Source organism: Podarcis gaigeae, assembly GCF_964106915.1.
Source record: "Podarcis gaigeae genome assembly, chromosome: 1".
In the NCBI taxonomy this organism is placed as follows: domain Eukaryota; kingdom Metazoa; phylum Chordata; class Lepidosauria; order Squamata; family Lacertidae; genus Podarcis; species Podarcis gaigeae.
The window spans coordinates 58,547,009-58,570,937 of NC_139678.1; the positions used below are offsets into that span (position 1 = coordinate 58,547,009).

Consider the following 23,929-nt stretch of genomic DNA (forward strand, 5'->3'; position numbering starts at 1 on the left):
AAAAAATCACACTTCCTTTCTTAAAACAACACACAAGCTTTTAAGCAAGGGTTGATTCCATGAATATTCCTGGTTGGTTACAAAATCAACCAGTTTGATTACTGTTGTTGTATGAAGCATGTACAGACCATAGAGAAACAAAGCCAGCTTGGCACATGCCACCAATGCATCAGACTCTACAGTTTCCTCTAACACAGTGCCAAGACTCAGGCATATGTCTGTATATTCCAATACAGGCTGTAAGGTATTTCCTCCAACAAGTTTCTCAATAACATACCACTGAAGGAAGAACCTCCATAAAAAACCCCCACATTACAGTGTCTTAAAGGCACAGCAGAAGCGACTCAACTTGCATTCTGATTTGATTTGTAATTTGTAAGTTGCCTTAATAGGGCTTTTAAAAGCAAAAAAAGCAGAGCATAAATTATTTTATGAAATAAATAAAATACCGTACTTAACAAACAAATAAAGAAGTGTATAAGAGTGCTATGGGAAATGTTGATCAAATGGCCCAGTTTAAGCCAGGGATTGATAAATAATCAAAGCTTAGTCTTCCATTATTCGAAAGTTGTTTAATCAGTCTTTGTGCCAATATTTGCACATGCATGGCAGTAATCCGGTTTCCCATACTTGTTTTTAACACCCTCTGGGTGAATGGCTTGCCAGAATAGAAATTACAATAAATTTCAAAGGTTAGCTTTGATTAGAGTAGCGCAGTGAGAGATGCACACAAAGATTAAAAGCCTAAACACACTTACTAGGGAGTAAGTCATATTAAACACAGTAGGACTTACTTCCAAGTAAACATGCATAGGACTGTACTGCACATGTCTTGTTTTGAGACCTGGCAGAATTATATCCAAAGAGCATGGGAAATATGGCATGTATCCATAAAAGGTTGATGGCCTAAAAACAGAGAGATGCATAAACAATGTGAGTGTATGCAATATATTGGTTTATCATATCATATTGGTATGTATATCAGCTGAGTCTCTCTCCACAAAATCAGTTTAAGCAGTTCATAATCTCTGCAAGTTAAAATCTCACGCAAATCACTCTCGGTTACATGAACTATATTAGACAAGAGAATAAAAAAACTTGCAAACTCTTCACACGTAAATTTCAAATATTCTGGAATCTGGAAAATATGCTGATCTGCAAGCTAAATAAACTTTCTTACCCATGCTATATTTGGCTTTGGTGCATGTAGTTCTTTTCAATATTTCATAAACCTACAAGGGGAAAAAATGGTTTTATAAACATTAGGTCACCTGTAGCCTTTGGGAAATTAGCAGTAAGATTTTGATTGCATACAGATCAAATTTAAGCACTGGCACGTTTAAGTTCTTGAGCACCATCATCGAATATTAAGTATTTGCAATTATTTCAGCACACAGGAATTAGTAGCTTTGTACAGTATGGGTAGAATTCAATGTAGTGATAAGGTGAGCATTCCTTCTCCTTTCCCTGCTGGGTGCCCCAAATCTTTTCTAGGGGATCTCCCAAATTTGCTGAAGGTGCAGGATGCAAGCAGGGGTAGGAGTAGAGGAGAGGGAGGGAGGGAAGTCTTGCTATGCAAGCAGAGATCCTTGCTCTAATGGGGCATGGTAGGTGAATGCCTCTCCATGTCTCTTGCTTTGAATGCCATTACTGACTCTTCGGTTGCTCTCCCCCGCCCTAAGGTTGATAACCATACCTTCCCATATGTGTACATTCTGCTCCATGAGTTAAAAATCACTGCAAATGTGCACTTCTGGGTCACCACCCTATAAACTATAGCCAGTGCCATGTATGCCAGATAGTTACCATACATATATTGTATTATTTCTATCATATTACTCCTATTATTCAGGAGTTTCCTGAACAACAACAACAACAACAACAACAACAACAACAACGGTTCGCTCGCAACTGCCATCTGCCCAATTGAGTTGGATGATTCATCCATGTTTGTGGTTCCTTGACTTCCAAGGTGCAGGTTCAAGCCAATTAAAACATTCCAAAACAATAGGCTCTTTTTCCACTCTAATGAGCCCCAAAGTGTCTAGGTATACATAAGCCCCTTCAAGTCTAGGTATACATTTGGAATTATGCTGAAGTCATTCTTTCTGTTTTGCTAAGCACTGTTTTGTTTAAACACGTACCGTTTTAGCATTGTGGCCAAGTTTGCATTTTAGATAGATTTTTGTGTGTCAAAAATAGAAGTCATATAATTAGTGGATTGCAGCTGGATTATCACACCATGGAAACAAACAATAAAGAACTATACTTACTAACTATTTTTCCTTTGCAAAAAAAGAAAAGAAAAGAAAAGAAAAGAAAAAGAAAAAGAAAAGAAAACCACAAAGGATAGTATTTCTGGCAGAACTGATACTTAAAAGAGTTTTGTAAAATGAAAACTAAAAAAGGGTTATTTATATTTTATAAATGTTAGCATTTTAAAATACAGATATAGAGAAAACGGCAGTAAGTGAATTTTGCGAGTTATGGTGTTGATTGTAAGGTATATACCGGTACATATCTTGTCTTTTATATTTATTTGAAGCTTGGTATAAAATCAAGAGACTTTTTTTCAGCTCCAATCTTAAGCAGTTTCTGCATTCATTTGCTCATTAATTTAAGCCTTAAATTTTAAAGGGAGTTGTATGCTGTCCCTCAAAATACAATATTTGCAAGGTGTAAAATCTAGAAAGAAATAGTTTTACATTATGTAGAATTAATGAATTCTGATAAGCATCTCACCAGAGGATTGTTCTTAAAAGATGCTCCACATATTAGCGACTTCTGTTCAGTTATTTTTTTAAAAAAGTAGGGCTAATGGCTTGTATCTAAGTCTAGTCCTACACAGAGTAGACCCATGGAGATTAATGGAACCTATTGATTAAGGGTCATTAATTGCAATGGTTTTAGTCTGAGTAGGAGTAGCATACATTACCTACGTTCCCAGTTAAAGTGGCAATAGATAAACGTTGTTAACAGTTTACTTTTCTCTTTGCAAATAACAGGAAGGAAAGAAGGCAGTGTGAGAAAGGCTAGGTAACTCTATATGGGAGAAAAGGACCAGTACTGGATTACTGAAGGAGCCACAGGAAGTGAAAGTTGACATCAGCATACGAAAAATGTTGATGTTATGAGCAGGATAATATGAGAGTGTTGGATTATTGAGGACTGATTAAGGAAAGGAGGGAGATGGAAGGACTCCACAGAGGAAGTATTTAAAAAGCCTTTGTACAGACCCTTTCATCCCATAACATCTGACAAGACAAGAGGACCAACCACAAACTGGATGCCATTCATTAGTGACTCATTAAAGAGCATGGGAGTGCCCCTTGAGTTTACAAAAAAAAGTCCCACCATTATAAATTCTACTGTTTATAAAAATGACACTTACTGAGCTAATAACAGAAACAGTGTACATGATCAAGCTGATCCACAGCAACAGCAAGTTTAAAGGTGCTGAAAATCAGCACATTGATATTTTTTACTCCAATTTCAAAATGTATTTCTTTCCAGTTTTCCTAAAGTGGCTAATGCATTTTATTCAGGCTTGATGGGGCATGTGATCCTTCAATGGTTTGGTGAACTTCTGAGCAGCCGTTTTCTTATTTCATTCAAGTCTATGACAACTTCTGGTACAATAAGGTGATGGGTGCATAGATCAATTTTTGAAGTTAATTTTTTTGGCCAGGAATATAATGACTGTGGAGGGAACCATATTGCAGATGCTATGTGCAATGTCTATTCTAATATAACATGGCCACATTTGGAAATGAAAAACTCCCATGGGCGTGACACAAATTCAGATGGGGAGGATGCAGTTATGGGGACCAACAAAGATGTCTCATATACTCTTGATTCTGCATGTTTTATCTCCATCAAGAACCTCAGATTCTAACGCAATTCTAAATGCCTTGCAACATGCCTGGTGGTGGAAATCTTAACATAGCAAAGAATGAAAGCTTTTCTCCTGATCACGAGCACCTCCAAATCCTTTGCACATCATTGCTGATCATGGGTCATGTCTGTTAAGGCATCAGCCTTAGCTTCCAGCTTCCTTGATTTGTGGAGCCCACATGTGTTAACTCATGACTTTAAACCAGCAGGGTTTTTAAAAATAAATAAATCACTGAACAGTTATTCCTCTCTCATTGAGCTTCTTCACTATGCTAATAGTCCACTCAAGAGTGGACAAGAGCAGCTGGAAATTGGAGCATTCTCTTGTTTCTGAGAAATGCGGAAGACAACAAAGGACCCTTCTTCCATGTTTAAGTTTGCTATGGAACGTCACCCGTCACCACTGCAAAATCATGAAGTCCTGGGAGGTAAGAAAATGTTCCCCTCAGTTGTCAGATGAGGAGCTGAGAAGAAAAGACTTTTAAATGAGAAAACTAAATGAATGTTTCTGAACTGTCTGTCACGCAGTGCTAGGGATGGGAGTGACTAAATATTGACCTATTTAGTTAATATTATAAGAGAGCTTAGAAATGAATGCTGGATGACAACTTTAGGGAAGAAGGAAAACAAGTGACTAAAAAGGGGAAGGGCTGGACAATTGCTGTCCCCTGCTGAAGAGAATGTCTTTACATAAGCGCATAAAAAATTATACGCTTCAATTACAGTTATGTATTGTTTATTGATAAATGCAAAAGGAAGCACAGAAAATGTTATCTCTTTCCCACGGATTCTTTCCACTTGATGAGAGTAAACACATTCTGGAAAGAAAGGCTTGGTTCTACTCATCCTCAGCCCTTATTTGTCAGCAGTGCATAACTAGGCCTGGGTATGGGTGATTTCTTCCTATTTTAATGGATCAGTGGTTCATATGGTTGTCCAGTGTTCACTGAATTTTTCTGATTTCAAATTCAAAAAGAGAGCTGTTGTCCGGGGCCACTCTGGAACATGTGTTTGTGGTGGGGAATCTCTTTGTTGTGAATATGCCCAAGAGCCAGCTCACAGGTATTCTATGTTACATTGTGTGTGTGTGTGTGTGTGTGTGTGTGTGTGTGTGTGTAGGGGGGCATTTAAGAAATGTTTTAGGAGCACTTCTTGTCATTACTTTCTGTTCCTATATTTCATAGTAATTCTATACAGAGGACAGGAATTCAATTCAGGATGACCTGGCTTGAGATTCATACAACACTGCCACTGACATTTCTGTGACATGGAGATGACTCATGTGATAGGGGGAAGTTAGCTCCACTAGCAAGAAAAAAAGAAAGCACTGTTTTAAGTTACTGTACATCTTTATTAGCATTTGAATGTTTTTAAATATCTGTTTTTAAGAAGGATTTTGATTTTGCATTTTATAAACTGCTTACAGGCTTACTTACAATCAAGTAGCATATAATTTTTGTTAAATTAAATAAATAAATAAATAAATAAATAAATAAGAAATTAACTGGGAGGAAGCTCTATTGAATTCAAGCCATATTGGACTTTTTCTGAGTAGAAATAGTTAGGGTTGCTTTGTAAACTGGGAATACAATATTTTTTATAATGTAAGTATTATAACATAAGTATTATATTGTAATACTTACAATGGTACTTCTGGTCTTGCTGTCAAAAAAGGAATCTCTGTCAGAGAGGTCAAATCTGTCAAAACATTGAAAAGGGGGGGGAGTGATTAAATGTATAATATGGATTTCAAACAAGTCAACTTTATTTTCTGGCTTTGTGTGTCTTTCAAAGGGTTATATCAAAAGAAGAGATGGCACATCTTAACGTTGATTCTTTATTTCTCTGAATTTCCCTGAAAAAGGACCAGTAGCATCTTAAATGTGTTGGAATAATAAATATCTCCAATGCAGTGCTTTTTTGCTTCCAGTTCCAGATCTTTAGACAGCAGCCATCCCTCTCTAGAAATCTCAGAAGCCCCCAAATATTCTGTAGCCAAACTGAATGTGCACTCTGATGGGAAGAATAATAAACTCTGTTTCCTAGACAATGTGTAGCACCTGTTGCTGCTCTTGCAATATTAAAGTAGCTGTCTGGTGATTTCATATATGGTACTTCTATCTGCGGGACGCAGGTGGCGCTGTGGGTTAAAACCTCAGTGCCTAGGACTTGCCGATCGAAAGGTCGGCGGTTCGAATCCCTGCGGCGGGGTGCGTTCCCGCTGCTCGGTCCCAGCGCCTGCCAAGCTAGCAGTTCGAAAGCACCTCCGGGTGCAAGTAGATAAGTAGGGACCGCTTACCAGCGGGAAGGTAAACAGCGTTTCCGTGTGCGGCTCTGGCTCGTCAGAGCAGCGATGCCACGCTGGCGACGTGACCCGGAAGTGTCTCCGGACAGCGCTGGCCCCTGGCCTCTTAAGTGAGATGGGCGCACAACCCCAGAGTCTGTCAAGACTGGCCCGTACGGGCAGGGGTACCTTTACCTTTACCTTACTTCTATCTGCAAATCTCTTTTTCCCCCTCTCTCCCTCTTTCACACAAAATAAATGGTGCAGTAAGTACACAATGGGTACAGTACAAGTGTGTCTCTACAAAACAAAAGGCACATTCGTTACTCTGCAAAGAATCACTATTTATCCTATAATGATAGCTAAAATCCGCACTAACTGTCACACAGAGATACCAAGGACACACATTTCTTATACAGTGATACTTTTGGGTTACGAACGCTTTGGCTTACGAACTCCGCTACCCTGGAAGTAGCTGCTCCTGGTTGCGAACTTTGCCCCAGAATGCAAACGGAAATCACGTGCCAGAGGCGTGCACGCAGTGGGAGACCCCACTAGCGAAAGCACGCCTCAGATAAGAACGGTTTCAGCTTAAGAATGGACCTCCGGAACGAATTGAGTTGGTAACCAGAGGTACCACTGTACTTTTACAGTTACCCAGCTATGAGGATGGGGTCCCTAAGACAGCAAAAGCTTCTCTCTTATCTCCTGCTTAACCTACATTTGAAACAAAACCATACAGCCACTTAGCATGTGATAGTTGCAGGGGGAAAGAACTATGTCGACCACCACTCAACAATGTGGAAAGCTGGTCATCTGCAGCTTCTGGTCATACAGTTAAGATTCCTAAGCATTACTTCTTGGTTCCCTGCGTTACCACTGGCAACCAAAGAAGCCCTTCATCTGTGGACTGTGCATGATAGTTTTTTAAAGTTTTGATCACATTGAAAGCTGATTTTTAGCCCTGGAGTGTGCTGATTAGCCCAAGTCACTGAAGTATGCTGTTTTATTTGCCACAGTGGGTGGTACCAATGGGGAACCTTAAAGGACACGAGAGACCTGGGGTCATGTCAGGACAAAGATTGTTGCTTTCACAGCAGAACATTCTCCCCCTTTCCTGTCTCTTGCATCTCCTAAATCTGTTCTGGGGTTCCCCAACAGATTTGGAGGGGGAGTGCAAGGTATGTGAGGAGTCAAACTCCCATTGTGCAAGTAGAAATCCTTGCGCTGACAGGACTTGTTAGCTGAATTACTGCCCCTACTCATTCCCTCTCATGCCTGCTTCGGGCAAACACTGAGCATTTAACAGACTGTTTTTTCTCTCCCCTTGATTATACTTTGCTCCCGGCAAACATGAAGACTGAAACACAGGATGGCCACTCTATTGTTTGTGCCACTTTGGCATGCAAGTGGCATAACCCAATTGTTTTTAGCTTTCAGATGAGAACAATTATAGCTATATGAGCTGTCTTTCTCTACTGATGTTGCTAACTTCGAAGAGGCACAAATATTTCTTTGTTTAGGACTTTCTTAGGGAAGCTGACTAAGACAAGGCTCTTCTTCGAGTCGTACGAAATCTTGTTTATTTGGAAAAAATGATCATCTTAGTGCTAGTTGCATCTAAACACTGGCCTATGTATTTCTATTAATATTGTCATGATTTATCTTCAAGTTGCATTCCCAGAGGCCGAGTTTGCTGAAAATGACATTAAAGATGACGAACTTTGACTTACAAGTGTTGTTTCTCCCTGGAGAAGGGGTAGGAGAGGCGTTTCACTGTCTGATGTTTGTGTTCTGCCACTTTAGGTTGGATGGGCTCCGTTATTTTTTGAATTACGGAATTGATTTTTTTCAATAGGCCATGAGGTTGATGAATTTGATATACCTGAGGACCAAACAAACAAGCAATCCATTATTTATTTCAAGTCATTGACAAAGGATACCAAGGCTTCCAGAACAGAACATTCTTCAAAAGAAAATAAAAATAAAAATCTGTACAGTACAAGGGGCAATGAAAATTGGAAATAGGTGATAAGTACACCCTTTGAATGCTCTCTGCCAGTGGGAGAATCTAGTAAGTGAAGTTCTGCTCTGGGGAACTCTGAATTGAACCCTGTTAATGTTTAAAACAATAATAATATACAATAAATGATCCCAAATAAAGGATTAAGGAAATTAGAACAATTTATACAGATTGCAGAATTTTCTTTATCTCCCATCCCCCTTTTTAGCATAGCTTTAGTTACGGTATAATACTACTTCCTGCTTTGGATCATGATGCTCCCATCTATTTTGGGAAAAGAACAATCCTACTTCTATGCAGTTGGACAAGATCTGATCCCTTTCAACCCTACACCTCCATAATTTAACTTTCTTCAGTATAATGGCAGGCTATTGTAAAATTTAGAAACATAATTAAAACAAGTCGCATGATAAATGGGAATGGATCAGCTCCTAATCTAAAACTGAAATCCCAAAGTTTAATTTTAGTTTTACTTGCAATAAATTACTATGTACTCTCAGGCTGTCTCCTGTTCCATTAGAGACATTTCCCTGCAGAGTCTGCTTTCTGCACTTAGCATGTCATTAAATATTGATCCATTTCTCAGTTTTGCACCCTGAACAGGTACAGATACTTCCCTCAGAAGCTTCACATTCATCACATCCTCCTGTCATCCGGTGACAATGTGCTGTCACTTTCATAATGACAATTCAAAGATTCATTGGGAAGGCAGGACTAGGTCCAACCAATCCTTTCATGCTCGCCAAATGTTGGGCATAGACATGGGACTCTTCACACACATAAATCTATATATGGAACCACGACCTTGTTGTGATGTTGCTGGTGGTGACAGGCAGCACTGGAGTGAAGGACACAGAACCCAACTTATTTGTATTTGCCCTTTCACATCAGAGCGTTGGGAGATCATACGCAGAGAAAGGAACTCTTTCCCTGGGTCTTTTATATCACCCATGTGTTGCAGCTGCAATGTCCCACAGCATAGGGAGCAAGGGTGGCCTTGTCATAGACAAGAAGACATGGGATTCAATTATACTGCTGCAGCAAGACCTCTATCACTGATGGAGAAGAAATGTCATTCACCTTGTGACTTGTTACAAGGCTTCCCCTCAGAGGATATTTAGAACTTCACTCCTGTTGGGATCCATGCAGTTGTGTCTAACAGAGAACAATTTCTCTATAAGTTGCCCTACCTGAGGAGAAGCAATGGCATCTAAAAGGATGCACAACCATTTTAGGTTTGCAGAGCAGATGTGTGCTGTTCATGTTAGGGTTGCTAACCCTATTTTGGTTTACCTGATCATGCAGACTGTTTCTTTTCTTGGGAGAAGGGTATTTTTTGTTTGTTTCTTTTCTTTTCTTAAACAAAATGCCTCAAGTATGTGCAGAGGGCTGTTCCTTGATGAAGAGAATATTCCCTTGTTGGTCCTCAGGTTGTTTGGACATGCCATGGAACCTGGCATACTGTACTTGGTTATCAGTCTGCCCGTAAAAGGCTGTGGTGGCCTCATTAGTGTTGTGAGGCAGTCAAGGAAAACATAATAAGCAGTCTCTTGACTGAGTGTGGGAGGTCAGCTCTAGAATGGGTGGATGTTAGCAATAGACTAAGGTGCAGCCGAATGAAATGCACACCTGGGCAAGCTGCTTGGGTGCGACTCATGGGGAAATGGATATAAATGTTAATAAACAAACTGCAAAATGGTAGCAATTTCCCCACGTGCATCTCAAACCACACATTGTTATGTCACTGTGCACAGAATATGCATTCATACTCACAGCTCACAGCATTGCATTATAAATTGTATAGCAAATTATATTAAGTAGAAAGCTAATTTCTCCACTTCTTGTATTTAAAGACAAAAATTGTTCATAAGGACATGTATATTAATCAACATTTGGAAAATAACCACACTAAACCATAAGTAACTGTTTTATGTTTCCTACTATAAAATAATATTTAAACTAACCTTTTTTGTGGGCATCTTCAGTTTCATAAATTCTGCTTCCCGGCACAAAACATTCCAAGGTGCATGTATTTTTACAAATCCAAGCCCATGTATTTTTGTCTAAAAACATTTGGAAGGAGAGAAAGGGAAAACTTTTTATCAAATAACCTAAAACACAAATCTGCTCAATTTCACACAGGCCTGGAACCCGCCCCCCCATGAGCTATTTCCCAAAAGCTAGTTTATTTGACACGTGGATGAAACTAATGACTACATTTCGCAGAAAACAACGGAGGGATGCGAGAGAGATAACTCTGATTCACGTAAGACATAAACAAGTGAACAATCATTTAAAGGATCAGGCAATATCCCATAAAAATAGTTTGTGAACATAGCACTGATATTAAACAGCCCAGATTTAAGATTAAATAATAAGGACATTTTGTAAAGGAAGTGGAATTGGTTCAGTTTCCACAGTGGCTAAAGTTTTCTTTACAAGGGCAGAAGGGTTCTAAAACTATAGTGGCCAAGAGAGGAAACACATCAGCTATGTGATTTTGGGAAAGCTCCTTTGTATCTTGGGGGAAGTTGTAGAGCACCTGGTGGAATGCAGAAGGTCACAGGTTCAATTCCTGGCATCTCCCAGAGAGCTGCTGTCAGTCAGTGTAGTCAACACAGTGTTGGACAGACTGATGGTCTGAATCAGAACAAGGCTCAGTATAAGGCTCCCAATGTTCCTATCCCCTTTGGACAAGAACCAACACAGGGCTTGGGATGAATCTTTAGAACAGCTGTTGAGCCAAGACTAACCATTATTTCACATTTTCTCTTTTTAAAGGCTTGTTCTGCACCCAGCACAGTTCCTCCTGTAGCGAGTGTAGATGCTGAAAGGCTCAACGACACTGCCAGGTGCTGCCTGCTGTGCAAAGCAGATCACATCAGTGCAGCTGACATGTTTAAGGTAGCAGTGCTTGATTCAAGGTCTGCTGCTGGCAATCTCTGAATGTAATTAGTCTCAAGAGGAAGGAGCAATGATACCTGTTTTTAAACAGCAACATTTGAATCTGCACATATATTACGTTTCCTGGCGTGACCAACGTATTTGTCTCATCAGCAAATAAACAACAGAAGCTTTCATGCAAGTTAGTCCACATAATTGACAAACGATGTCAAGAACATTGCAGAAAACTTCAAAGGACAGCTCTGTACAAAAAGCAATTTGAAGAATGGATGTATACAGAGTTCCTCCCCCTACTTTTATCAGTTTTCTGTAAGAGGAATTTCAAGCCTTTCTCCATAAGTCTGAGGTTTACAATGATGCTTTTAAAAATATATATATCTAAAGTTTAGGTTTTGTTGAATTTTATTTTAGAATAATTATATATATTTAAGGGGCTAATAAGGTAGCATATACATTTAAACTACTGTGTTCTATCCAGTGTTCCGAAGCAAAGAATTATCAATGAACACATTTCCTGCATCACTGTATCTACCAAGAAAAGCATTTTCTACTGAGTTTCTGTTTCTTCCACACTTGTTGCAGACACAAGAGTCCCACTAAAAAAAGGAAGAAGAAATCCTTGCTATATCTACTAGGTAAAGATTGAAATGGAAAGTGGCAATGCACTAAAAACACTGGATTAAAATTCATTACTCATTTACTTCACAGCAGTCCAATTCACTGAATAGCTGATAAACAGAAATGTGTTTTCTCTTTATAGTGCCATCTATTCCTGGTCTTGCCTATAGGATGATCGCTTTAATGTCTGATTGATTGCCTAGCATAAATCTGGGTGTTTAAAAGTCTGCTCCTCTGCAATGTTAGTTTTGCTTGCATTAAGGAGCTGTTGGAATAGGCAATACTACAGATTTGAATTTTAGTTTTAAAATTGTTTCCAGTCTAGTAAGTAATCTACAACCAGTTTGTGAATACCAGCTCAGAGGCAAAGAGCATCTCCTCCCAGCCTTTTGTTTCACTGCTGTTGCTGCTGTACTAGTTTGCACAGGCACAAAAGCCTGTTTTCATCCTGCCGTACTGTGCACCTGCTTACTAGAAATACATTACTCAAGGGACATAAATAGCTGCCAATCTCCAATATGGCAAAGCTTCAAAAACATGTATTAGCTTACTTCACAGAGCAGAATTTAATCAACTTAATATATGCCTTCCTTGAAACAAGCTTTTACTTTTAACCAATATTAAAGTCAGCAGTAAGGCTTCAGGGAACTCTCAATGACAGCCAATCAAATGACTGCAAGCATCCATTTTGCCCTATTTCTAGAACTGATCTCTCTCTTATCTTCAAACACTTGCTTATTTTTGATATTATATGTGGATGGATAGCGATATGTGCAGCTGCAGCACAATCACCATATGTGTCTACTCAGAAGTAAGCCCCATTGAGCATAGCAGGACTTAGGTAAAGGTAAAGGTACCCCTGCCCGTACGGGCCAGTCTTGACAGACTCTGGGGTTGTGCGCCCATCTCACTCAAGAGGCCAGGGGCCAGCGCTGTCCGGAGACACTTCCGGGTCACGTGGCCAGCGTGACATCGCTGCTCTGGCGAGCCAGAGCCGCACACGGAAACGCCGTTTACCTTCCCGCTGGTAAGCGGTCCCTATTTATCTACTTGCATCCGGAGGTGCTTTCGAACTGCTAGGTTGGCAGGCGCTGGGACCGAGCAGCGGGAGCGCACCCCGCCGCAGGGATTCGAACCGCCAACCTTTTGATCGGCAAGTCCTAGGTGCTGAGGCTTTAACCCACAGCGCCACCTGCGTCCCTTATAGCAGGACTTACTCTCAAGTAAATGGATATAGAATCACAAGCTTAGGCTGCAATCCTGTGGTCCTCCAGATGTTGTTGAACAACAATTTACATCATCTCTGACTACTCGACAAGGCCAAATGGTGCTAATGGGAGTTGGAGTCCCATAACCTCTGGAGAATATACCCACTTGGCTGGGAGTAAAGTTCCCTCAAAGTCAGTGTGACCTACTTCAGAGTAGACATGCATAGAATTCTGCTGCCAGTCAGAATGCATGGAAATCTTCTGCCTAGAAATACTACTATTACTGTAAACACTGTATTTGGTAAAAATGATAAATTGAAGTGAAGAATACTGTCTGTCCAGGAACATGTTAATGTGCCTCTTTCAGCAAAACTGCACAACCATATCCAGACAAGTATCATAGTTATACTCTGGGGATTAAAGAGAATAATTGTGTATCAAACAAACCTTTAATATCATCTTTAGATTTGTTTATATCAAACTGTGTGTGTGTGTACACACACACACACACACACACACACACACACACACAGACTGTATATATAAAATTTATTTAGTCTGCCTATATCATTATTGGCCTCATTTATTTTCAGTGGAAGGTTCAGCACCACTAAGGTTCAGCACCTCCTCCCAATTTATTCCTCTTCAAAAGTAGTTTCATTATTTATTTTTTGGCTGTGGGGTTTTGAGCTTACCTCTTCCATTGTAAGGTGGCCAAGGGTGGTGTTTGAGCTCCACCACTCACCAATCCAGCATACACCCCCGCAGCATTCCTAGCTGCCCACACTTCCTGGTATGAAAAAGCCCCATGGAGATGTTATCTTATGAAGTCTTCTCCTGGGTTTTGGTTAAACTGTGGACACTTGGGAAGGCTGCAGAGTGCAGACCACTGGTAAGATGATTTGTAGAAGCTAAGGGACACTCACAAGCATCCCTCAGCCACTTAAAAGTAAGGTAAGTGCAAAAAAAGGAGAGCCCTAAACATCATTCATTACTGAGATTTTATCTCCCCTCTGATCATTTTCAAATGCCATTTCTTTCCCCATCAACTTATGGGCACTGGTGGGCGAGGGGGAACACAGGAGAAATTTTGGGCACAGCAAATATGATAGTCTTTATGGAAACAAATTTTATTAGAATGTGCTGCTAACTTTGTAATACCAGATTACAGACTGCATGCTCTCTCCCCTACTCCTCCACGCTCCAGTTCACTTACAGTAGTTATTTCTAATTTAGTTCAAGACACAGTTTGCTGTTGCATCCAGACTGGCAAACTATGGCTTGTTCATGGCACCCAAACCAAAACTGGAAATTGCATTCAAATCAAGGGCAAACCATAACTTGATGATTTGGATGTACAGTAACTGGAACACTGGGGTTTGTTAACTTGAGTAAGTAATATTAAAAGACCTTATACTGTGTAACTGAATTGACCATGGCTGAATGGCATCTCCAACATTTAAATTAGACATATGACTCCTAAAGTCTGATTAAGTTAAATACTGAAAATGTCATTCAACCTTCACCAACTTTCTCTGTGTGGGTGAAAATGTCCATCAATCCAGACATATTTGACTTCAAACAGTAAAACACACCATTGAATGATAAGTTGTTATCTGCTTTAGATTCAACTAATCATTTTTCTACCTTGTGTTTGGTAGACAGTACATCAGTCACTAATTACAAGATTATTCATGGCAGTCTAAACCTGTTTCACTCTCCAAAAAAGAATGGTCTGGTATGTCTAAACTACAGTGGTACCTCGGGTTACATACGCTACAGGTTACAGACAGAATGCTACAGGTTTCGCTACAGGTTACAGACAGAAATAGTACCTTGGGTTAAGAACTTTGCTTCAGGATGAGAACAGAAATCATGCTCTGGCGGCGCGGCGGCAGCGGGAGGCCCCATTAGCTAAAGTGGTGCTTCAGGTTAAGAACAGTTTCAGGTTAAGAACATACCTTCGGAATGAATTAAGTACTTAACCCGAGGTACCACTGTAATGTCTAAGCTAACTGCTAAATTCATAGAGTTAAATCTAAGACTTTTTTTTACAGAACTAGCTTCTGTTTATTGCTTTCTGGAAATGAAAAGCATAATGCTGATATTAACCTATACAATTACTTGCCAATATTGCCAATATCAAAGAAATTATTGTAAAATGCTAGCAAGAATTGCTTCAATTTTATTGTATTTTAGATGTGTAACTTAAAACAAAAAATTGCAAGACTAATAACCAAAAATAGTGCCTTAGGGTGCAATCCAAACCTACCCACTATGCTGGCAGTGCTCCACTGCCAGGTCAAAAGAGGCAGTAAGATTGCTTGCAGGTGACATAGTAAACAGGCTCAAATTGGACCATATGCTGTTGCTCAATGGCCCTGAGACTGGTTATGGGTCCTTCTGCTGGTGAACATCTTTCCCATGGCACTCCCACTTGCCTGGCAGGCAGAAGAGGGAGGTTGGCGTTACCCAAGTGATGCTTCCAGGGTGTTGGCAGCTTAGCTGGGAGAGGTGGATGGAGAGACGCTTCCACTCATTCCATCCCACCTCTCTGCCAGCCTAGTGTAAGGGGAGTTAGGTGGGTTGGATTGTCCTGTTCATCTGTACAAAGCAGTACAAGCACATTTGTAGAAGTAGTTCATAGTGTGGAAGATCAGGAGGACTGAGGACAGGATATCACTAAACTGCCCTAGCTCCTACCACTTGTTCTCAGATAGATTTGAAGAGAAAGTTGATTGTTTGCTGTTTTCACAATCTGAGGAGGGGTTAGCAACCTCAGGCCCAGGGGCTGAAAGCAGCCTTCCAAACTTCTCTATCCTGGTCCGTGGAACTGTCACTAGGCCACACTCCCTCACTGCCCTTGCTTCAGACTTTCCTCAAGCTCTTTTGCCTGGAATGTGTCCCTGAACAACAACAATGCTTCTTGCTTGTCTGGACAAAGTTTGGAGAGATGTGTGGGTGTCCTTTTGCATGCAGCTTACTGAACAAAGGGAAGTGTCAAATCCATTGCCCCACCCACTTGTGCCTCCAGCCCCTCAGAAGGTTGCCTGTGAAGGAATGCAGTTCTCATGTGGAAAATGGTTCCTCTGCCCTGGTTTAGATTCAGGCACTGAAGTTCAAACACAGCTCCTCAGTCCTGTAAATGCACACACAAGTGCATATTCCACTTTCCTCTTCAGCTGATGTGTTGGACTCAATTTATGATAATATTCCTGTACCTTTAATACAGCATGAAAATGAGAGAGAGAGAGAGAAAATATGAACTGCTCGGATTTTCTGTTCTATGAACTATTGTACACAAAAGAGTTCTGGTTCCATGTTGACTCTGGCAACCTTTAATGTGGAGTCTGAAGGAAACTGACTTCAGCAGCCAATTGAAATTGAGCCTCTGCCTTTGAAATTAGTATGTCTGGGATTCTCTCTGTTAATCATGCTGGCATTAGTTCACTCATGCCACAATTATTATTTGAGATAGGCACTCTTTTAATAGAACACTTTGCTTTGGCTAAGCAGGTGAAAGGAGCTATACTGTACCACTCCTCTTTAATCACAGCGTAATTGCATCTTGGATCCCAGCATTTAATTTGGAACTTTTGCTAAAAGGTTCCCTTGAACAAATGGAGGTTAAAATAGCAGTATCAATACTTCTTTTTGACGTAGAGTTGGAATTCCTATAGCCGTTAGACAGAGAAATATGTGGATCTTTTAAATACTGCTTCAGACCTTATGTGGAAGAAAGCTTGAGCATGAAATCCTAAATGCAAATTTTCTTGCTTCAGGCTTCAGTTTTAAGTCCAGTGGAACTATTTCTGTGCGCAAATGCTTTTTTGCATGTATGTGATCTGTGAAACTAAAACGGCACAGGATCCCACCCTACCCCACCCCATTCTGTGCACCCTTATCTGTGCAAAGGTAACACTGCAGGACATTTTAATGTCAGAATTCTTTTTATAGCACTTGTTGGTGGGGTGGGGGAGATTTATTCAGAGCCCTCTCTCCCTCTCTGCCCTGTGACAAAGGCATCAGATTGATGTGGAAGGAACTGGGGTGATTGTCATGTTCCAAACTTGGTGGAATTTGAGACATGATTCTAAGTTGCTTTGGGTCTGTCTGTTAATTTAAAGGGGGTTTTTTTTGGTCAGTTCTTCAGATGGGAACAAAAGACTTGCTCTGGATCTGCTATCATCATCAGTTTCTTAAAACACTTTTAAAAGAAAAATTATTTTTAATTATAACTAATATCTTCTAGATCTAATAAAGGCATTGTAATAATCCTATGAAAATGGGGATTTTGAGCACTGGTGTATAAAACTCTACTCAGTTTCCCATATAGGAGGGTTAAATCATTGGCATGCTAGATAGTCAATTTAATGGGGTTCATCTTATTCATTCACCCTTTTTTTTTTTTGCTAGGTCACATTATTAAACCTTGGTATATGGGCTGAGGAAAATGGTGCAGAGTTTAAAACATGCTGAAGTGGTCATCAAATGCTGAACAAAAGACAGCAGATCCAGCTTTCCCTGTCATTGCATCTGTTGGGATTTCTGCCTGTAATGCAGCTCCTAAAGGCATAGGGCCTACGTGAAAGGATGGACAACTTTACCAATATATACTGAGTTCCCACAGCCACCAGTAGTGTGGGTTATGAGATGTGAGTTGGAAAGTGTGGTGAAGAAATCACACAAACATTTTGCAATACTTCAGACTTTCTGCTAATACACACCCCTGTATGTACTCATGTGAATGGACCCTTGTTCTGATTAAATGAAAAAGGTTTATGTAAGGTTAGAAAAAAATCTACTGGAGGGCAAGGTCTACAGTTCTCAAAGTACAGCTGGGGTCCTGAGGGAAAGGAAACAGACCTGGCAAGATTAAGTAAGAATATTCCCAGATCTGCAGAGATCTGCTTACAGAAGTGTGGGTGTCTACAAAGGACTCTGCTGGGATTAGAGAGCACGGGATCTTTGTACAAAACCACAGGCCTTTCTCTTTACTTCAGTAAATAAGATTCTTGTTAAATTTATTTTGCTTTTCTGTTGCTCATCTTCACCCTTGCACGACTACCCTTCTAAGAGGCCACTAGCAGAAAGGGACACGTCCTTGTGGGAGATAGTGCTGACAAGGTCAAAATATACTTCCGTGGGAAACTCTCTCTGCCTTGGAACCATGCCCCATAACTGAAACGATATCTTCCACCTATCTGTCTCCTCTACCATACAAATTCCTGACACTATGCTGTTCACATGTAAGGTGAAACGTAGGTTCTTATTATCATACAGTTGTAATGTTTTAAAGCTCATAGCCATGTCCACTGTTTGTGTAGACTGTTTCTCTGGCTCAAGCACCTTCCCTTAGAGGCATGGGTATAGACCTTTAAAGTTTACTCTGTACAATCTTTTGCATGTCTATTCAAAAGCAAGCCCCACTGAGTGCAATGAGACTCGGCCTGTCAACACATTACCACTTTAAAACAAAGCAAGATCGTTCTTTTTCTCAATTCAGAAATTAGGTGGTTTGGGGGAAAGCACTTCAAAATGCAGCATTTCGTGACATGTCTATACCATTTCCCAAACCAGCAGTGGGAGCACGCTGGATGCAGAGTAAACAGGAGTGTGTGCTAGTCTTACTCCCAGGTAAGTAAGAACAGGATTGCAAATAATCCTATACTAACAGTTATTTTGTCAGGATGAGGTTTAGTATTTTTAGCCTGTCTAGTTTGAGCCCTGGAAATATTCACATTTTTATCACTAGACTATAGTCTTTAATACAGCTGGGGGGGGGGGGGGGAGAGAATCTGCATAATAAGAAATAACAGGGAATTTTCATTCTGCCGATAAGAATAGTTCGCTTTCCCAGTTCATGTATTATCAGCAGTATTTAATACAATACAGCAAAGTCTGCTTGCATTTATACACACAGACATGCCACCTCAGAATAAATGTGGCATATATGCCATAGCTCCACTATGGTTGATATTTTTAAACACTTTTTTGGGGGGTGGGGACAAACAAACCCAATCTTACGAATCAAAAAGTAGCACTGCGGGTGAAAGGCTGGACTTGATTGTTTCTATTTGCAGAGATTTTCCTTTTTATCATGGGGGAGCACTGAAAAGTGATACCCCAAGCCCAGCCCCAGTAGTAGGAAATGCTATCGTGTCTTCCCAAAGGTGTCTCAGTAGAAGGGAAAGCTGCATCTCTTTTGTTTCCCACTCCACATGCTTGTACGCCTGTCATCGGAATATGCCCAAGGCCCAGTGCTCAATAAGGTACGGCTCTGGAAATCTGGCTTTCTACACCTATAGCATGGATGGGGAACCTGTGGCACTCTGGATGTTGTTGGACTCCAAGTGTGAGCAGAATGGCAGAGCCATGATGGGTTCTCCCACCACCATAGCTGCACCACACTGACCTCACTGCTGCCTCTCCCCTCTCCCAGTAAGCACAGCTACACAGCTGACGCAAGGCCAGGTGTGTGGCACTGCCCCTCCCATCAGGACCCCTCCTGTTGAACATACATAGCAAGGTCATAGCTGGACCAGCTCTAAGTTACATACTAAGGTTTCTGGACCTCAGGAACCTTCCAGTGCCTCACCTACCAGTCTTGGCAAATACATAGCCCAGCTAATTTTTTAAAAAAGAATGAAGGGAATAATTACGTCTTCATCTCTTTCCAACTCAAGGCCGGCCTGCATAAGGTTGTTTTCATACTCTTCTCTGCGGACTCTCTTGTCATCTTCATGGTAATCCATGTGGGGCTCACTGTCGTGCATATTAACCTGCCCTGCTTTCCCAGGAAGCGGCTGGTCCTGTTTGAGGCTCCGAGGCCCCAGGTCATTGAAATGGATCCGCCTGGTGAGCGTTCTGCTGAAGGAGGACTTCTTGTAGTGGTAAACCAGGATATAATCCACTTTCCTTTTCCCGTCTCTGAAATAAAGTCCATACTTGCAGTTGGCATCAGGATCTTGCGAGAATGAATTCAATAACTGCAATGAAAGGAAAGGAAATGTGTTCAATCATCTCTTTGACTAAGCATTAAAATAATCAAGTATTAAGTATTTCTTTTCAGCCACAGCAGAAATAGCCTGTGCTATCAGATTATGAATTTACTCAACAAAATGTTACAAGTTAATATGTTTGCTGGTTGATCAGTCAATAAGTTCAGTTTAATTAATTTTATAATGAATGATTTTAGAGTGTTGTTTGTGCTGTACTTTTGTACTGTTTTATTGTTGTTAGCCGCCCTGAGCCTGGCTTCGGCTGGGGAGGGCGGGATATAAATAACATTATTATTATTATATTATTATTATTATTATCAGATATATATGTGTGCATGTATGTGTTTTCTTGTAACCTGTGCTAGTACTGCCTTTTGCAACGAACAGTGGGCTTAAATGTGTTAAATGGATTAATAAAATAAGCAACTTTTAAAATATATATTTATACCCCAGCTTTATTATGTGATGAATCCCAAGGCAGCCTACCATGTGTCTCCCTGGTGGTCACCTATCTAGGCAGTGACCAGCCCCAAGTTTGATAAGGCTACCTAAGAATCTTGGGAGCTGTACTTTGATCAGAGTGCTGGGAACTGTAGCTCTGAGAGGGGGAAACTACAGGTCATGTGATCCTGGGGCTCTTAAACAGAAAGCACATGTGTAGCTTAAGCCTCAGAAAGATGGTGGCTTCATGTGCCTTCAGACTATATCTTGGGTGCAACTCAAGATAATTCAGACAACCAATCTGAGGTAACTGATCAACACAAAGTGACTTGCCTCTTCAGCTTTGCACAGTGAACTGGACGTGAACTCATCCTCATGGGGCCAGATCTCAATTTACTACATCCTAACCTTCATAATCTGACCTTTCCAACTCAGAAATACTTGTGTAGATCAACTTTAATTTCATCACCAGTTTTATCCTTCAACCAGTTTGTGAGTTCTCTAACTTTTTGTGCTTTAAACCCGGCTGAGATCCTTTGCCCTTCTCCACCGAAGGCATCTGTGTTTTACTACTGACAAACAGATTAATAATATGCTCAAACATTTGTCACTTCTCTGCATCATGTGAAAAAGAGATCATTTTTAACAGAGATTGAAAGGAGCCAGCTGGTCATATAGCTCAGCCAAAAAGGCCAGTGGACCACAGCCAGGGTTCAGTCTTTTCATTCATTACTCTTTCTCATGGAAAATAAAAATGGAAATGCATTTACCAGTCCTGCCCCCCCCCCAACTCCATGATAACAAAATATGGATATTGCAATTAAAACTTGCATTGTTAAATGAAGATGAAATTCCTGAAAGATGCATCTCCAGATGAAAAGGTAACATTTGGTTGTTCATCCAAGTGCATATTCCATTAAAAGCAATGTGGTACAGATAAACCACGCTTACACTCAGATGCGCATTTGGCTGTACATCTGAATTACATGTTGTCCTTTAAGAAGGCACTGCCTCCATTGCAATCTAAAGGCTCTTTTAGGTGGAAGGAGAAATTAGGCTTGAAAGAGAATTCCTTCCATTCCACACCATTCCAGGGGGGCTTTGATGCTTGACTGCTGTTCTTCCTTGGTTTGAGAAGAAAAATAGATGTTATCTTGTATTGTCTTGTTTTGTGCAAGGGGACATGTGCAAACTCTGCTTTTGAAAAAGAATCTCTGTCCAACCATAGACCACTTCCAACGTTGCCTCTGATGGTGTGCTAACTTCTACAGCATGGTAGCTCCTTGTGCCAGTTGGTAATGTTCGAAGGAAGCAATTATTATGTAAGGAGAATCCATTCTGTGGCTCCTTCCCCATGGCATTGCTGCTTTAGTTACAAGGATAGGAAATTATTGCACCAAATGACTGCTCCCCACATTAAATGGGGGGCGCCCTTTGAGTGGTTGCGCACAGCCCCCTGGACCCTATGCGGCACCATCAGCACAGGCGTGGCTTCACCTTCCCCAGGTGGGATACCTGGAGGTCTCCGCTGATCACAGCCAGTTGCCCAATCCCACCTGGGGAGGTGTTGCCAAGGTGATCAGGCCAGGTAGGGGGAGGGACCACCTGCCCACACAATAGGGGGAGGATCCTACCTGGGAATCGTCAGTTGGCTCCAGAGCTTCTCCCACCCTACCCACTCTCAGTTAAGACTTCTTTTGCAGGTTAACCTTTTCTCCACAGGTACACAGGCGCTGCAATGTCAAGGGCGCTACTGAAGGGCTGGAAAGGAATTCTCCTGGATTGGCAGGTTTTCCTTTCCCTGTAGCAAAGCGTCACAACCTTGGCAGTATCAGGCCTTGGGTGGAATCCTTTCCTAAATGGGGGTGGGCGTGTAGCGGTGACCCACGCCCCCTCCTCTTTGTGGCAGCGATACCAGGGTTCCCCGTTAAAGGGGTTTTGAGGGGAGGCTTTGGCCATACACCTAGAGGTTGTCATTGCTCTCCCCTGCGACGGCAACGTAACGGGGGCGGGCTCTCTCTGCTTGAACATATGTTCTCCAGAGCCAGCCCATCTCCCCCACTAGATAACCCTGATGTTCCCCAGATCCCCGGCGGGGGACTGGGAGGGATAAATGCTCAATGCCTGAGCCAAGGCCTACCCATATCTGAAGCATAATAAGTTGTGGCCAATTTTAATCCCATAGCACGTTGCCTTGAGTCTTTATTCCACATGGGGGCTGCCCAGGGTTTGGGGGACTCTGCCTGTCCACGCAAAGGAACTGTGGCATGGACTCCTTCCATCACCTTGGACAAGGGTAGTGCAACAAGGCATGCAGCTTCTCCCATGCCACTAAAGGGAATGTCAGCCTCGGACAGCCAAGGTTCACAGGATAAAAATGTTGTTGTACTGTATACTTGAAACATTAGTGCCACACTCTTGCTAATTAAGTGCAAATCCTAAAGCAGAAGAGGCAGACCCAAGATTAAGTGCAGATGCACTGATAATTCAGTTCCAGCTGTTTTAAATAACATATAAGCCTGTTGTTTTGGTCCCTTCAAACAACCACCAGCAGGCAGGCCAGTGGGGACACACCTGTTCTTTGAAAGGAGTATAGCACTTAGTGCTTCAGCCATTGCCAGGCTAAGTTAGCAGATGCTAGCTGTGCCTCAAACACAGTTTTCCAGCTGGGTAAAGTTGACACCTTAAGACCACCAGAACAGAACAAAGGAACTAGAATGCAAGATGGATTTGTATGGCTTGGGTGGTAAAGACAATACGGATGTTCCAGATCAGGATCTTCATGTATTACACCCACTTTTTCTTAATTAAACAAAGTACTCAGAATTATTCCTTTATTAGGCTGTAAGAGGAAAGAAAGTCATTGATGCTTCCAAGTTTGCATGTGTGGTCTCTCTCAAGAGACCACTTTTATATAAATTTGGCTGTAGTATAAAAAACAGATGCTTCCTTTTGAGAAAGAAAAAACATATTTTTGTGCCATTTCTCAAAGATGTCTTGGCCTCCTGATCTGCAAAGTGTTTTGTTCAAGAGCTTTTAATAAATTCTAGTCTTAGCTGAAGTGACTAAATGCTTTCATAATGTGGAGAGATGTAATTAGTTAAGTTCTAAAACTGTGCCAGGCTGCTGAAGAAGCATGAGAACTACATGAAAGGCCAAACCAGACATTATAAGAGGCACACAGGGATGCCACCACTCTGCGCCTCTTCGCTCTATTTTCTTTGTAACGTATAATATAAATGTAATGTCTGATATGTCACTGTGCTGATCACATTAGACTTTAATTATTATTATTATTTTTAATAATAATAATAATAATAATAATAATAATAATAATAATAATAATAATAATTTATTATTTATACCCCGCCCATCTGGCTGAGTTTCCCCAGCCGTTGATTGGGGAATCAATCAATCCGTTGGGCGGCTCCCAATCAAGTATTAAAAACAATACAGTGTTAAATATTAAAAACTTCCCTGAACAGGGCCGCCTTCAGATGTCTTTTAAAAATAGGATAGCTACTTATTTCCTTCACATCTGAAGGGAGGGTGTTCC

The 23,929-nt window shown here is 41.0% G+C and overlaps 1 protein-coding gene across 5 annotated transcripts in view; it reads right to left on the reverse strand.

The window, feature by feature from the left end:
• The window catches only part of ANO1 (anoctamin 1), a 141,824-nt gene that overhangs the window by 56,073 nt on the left and 61,822 nt on the right, over positions 1–23,929 (reverse strand). For all 5 annotated transcript variants that reach the window (XM_083749855.1, XM_083749858.1, XM_083749856.1 and 2 more), the window contains exons 3-7: positions 19,594–19,920; positions 10,166–10,264; positions 7,912–8,063; positions 5,538–5,592; positions 1,181–1,232 (exon numbers count right to left, since the gene is read on the reverse strand). In XM_083749855.1, coding sequence (XP_083605981.1) covers positions 1,181–1,232; positions 5,538–5,592; positions 7,912–8,063; positions 10,166–10,264; positions 19,594–19,920 — 685 coding nt within the window. The remainder of the gene's footprint in view (positions 1–1,180; positions 1,233–5,537; positions 5,593–7,911; positions 8,064–10,165; positions 10,265–19,593; positions 19,921–23,929) is intronic.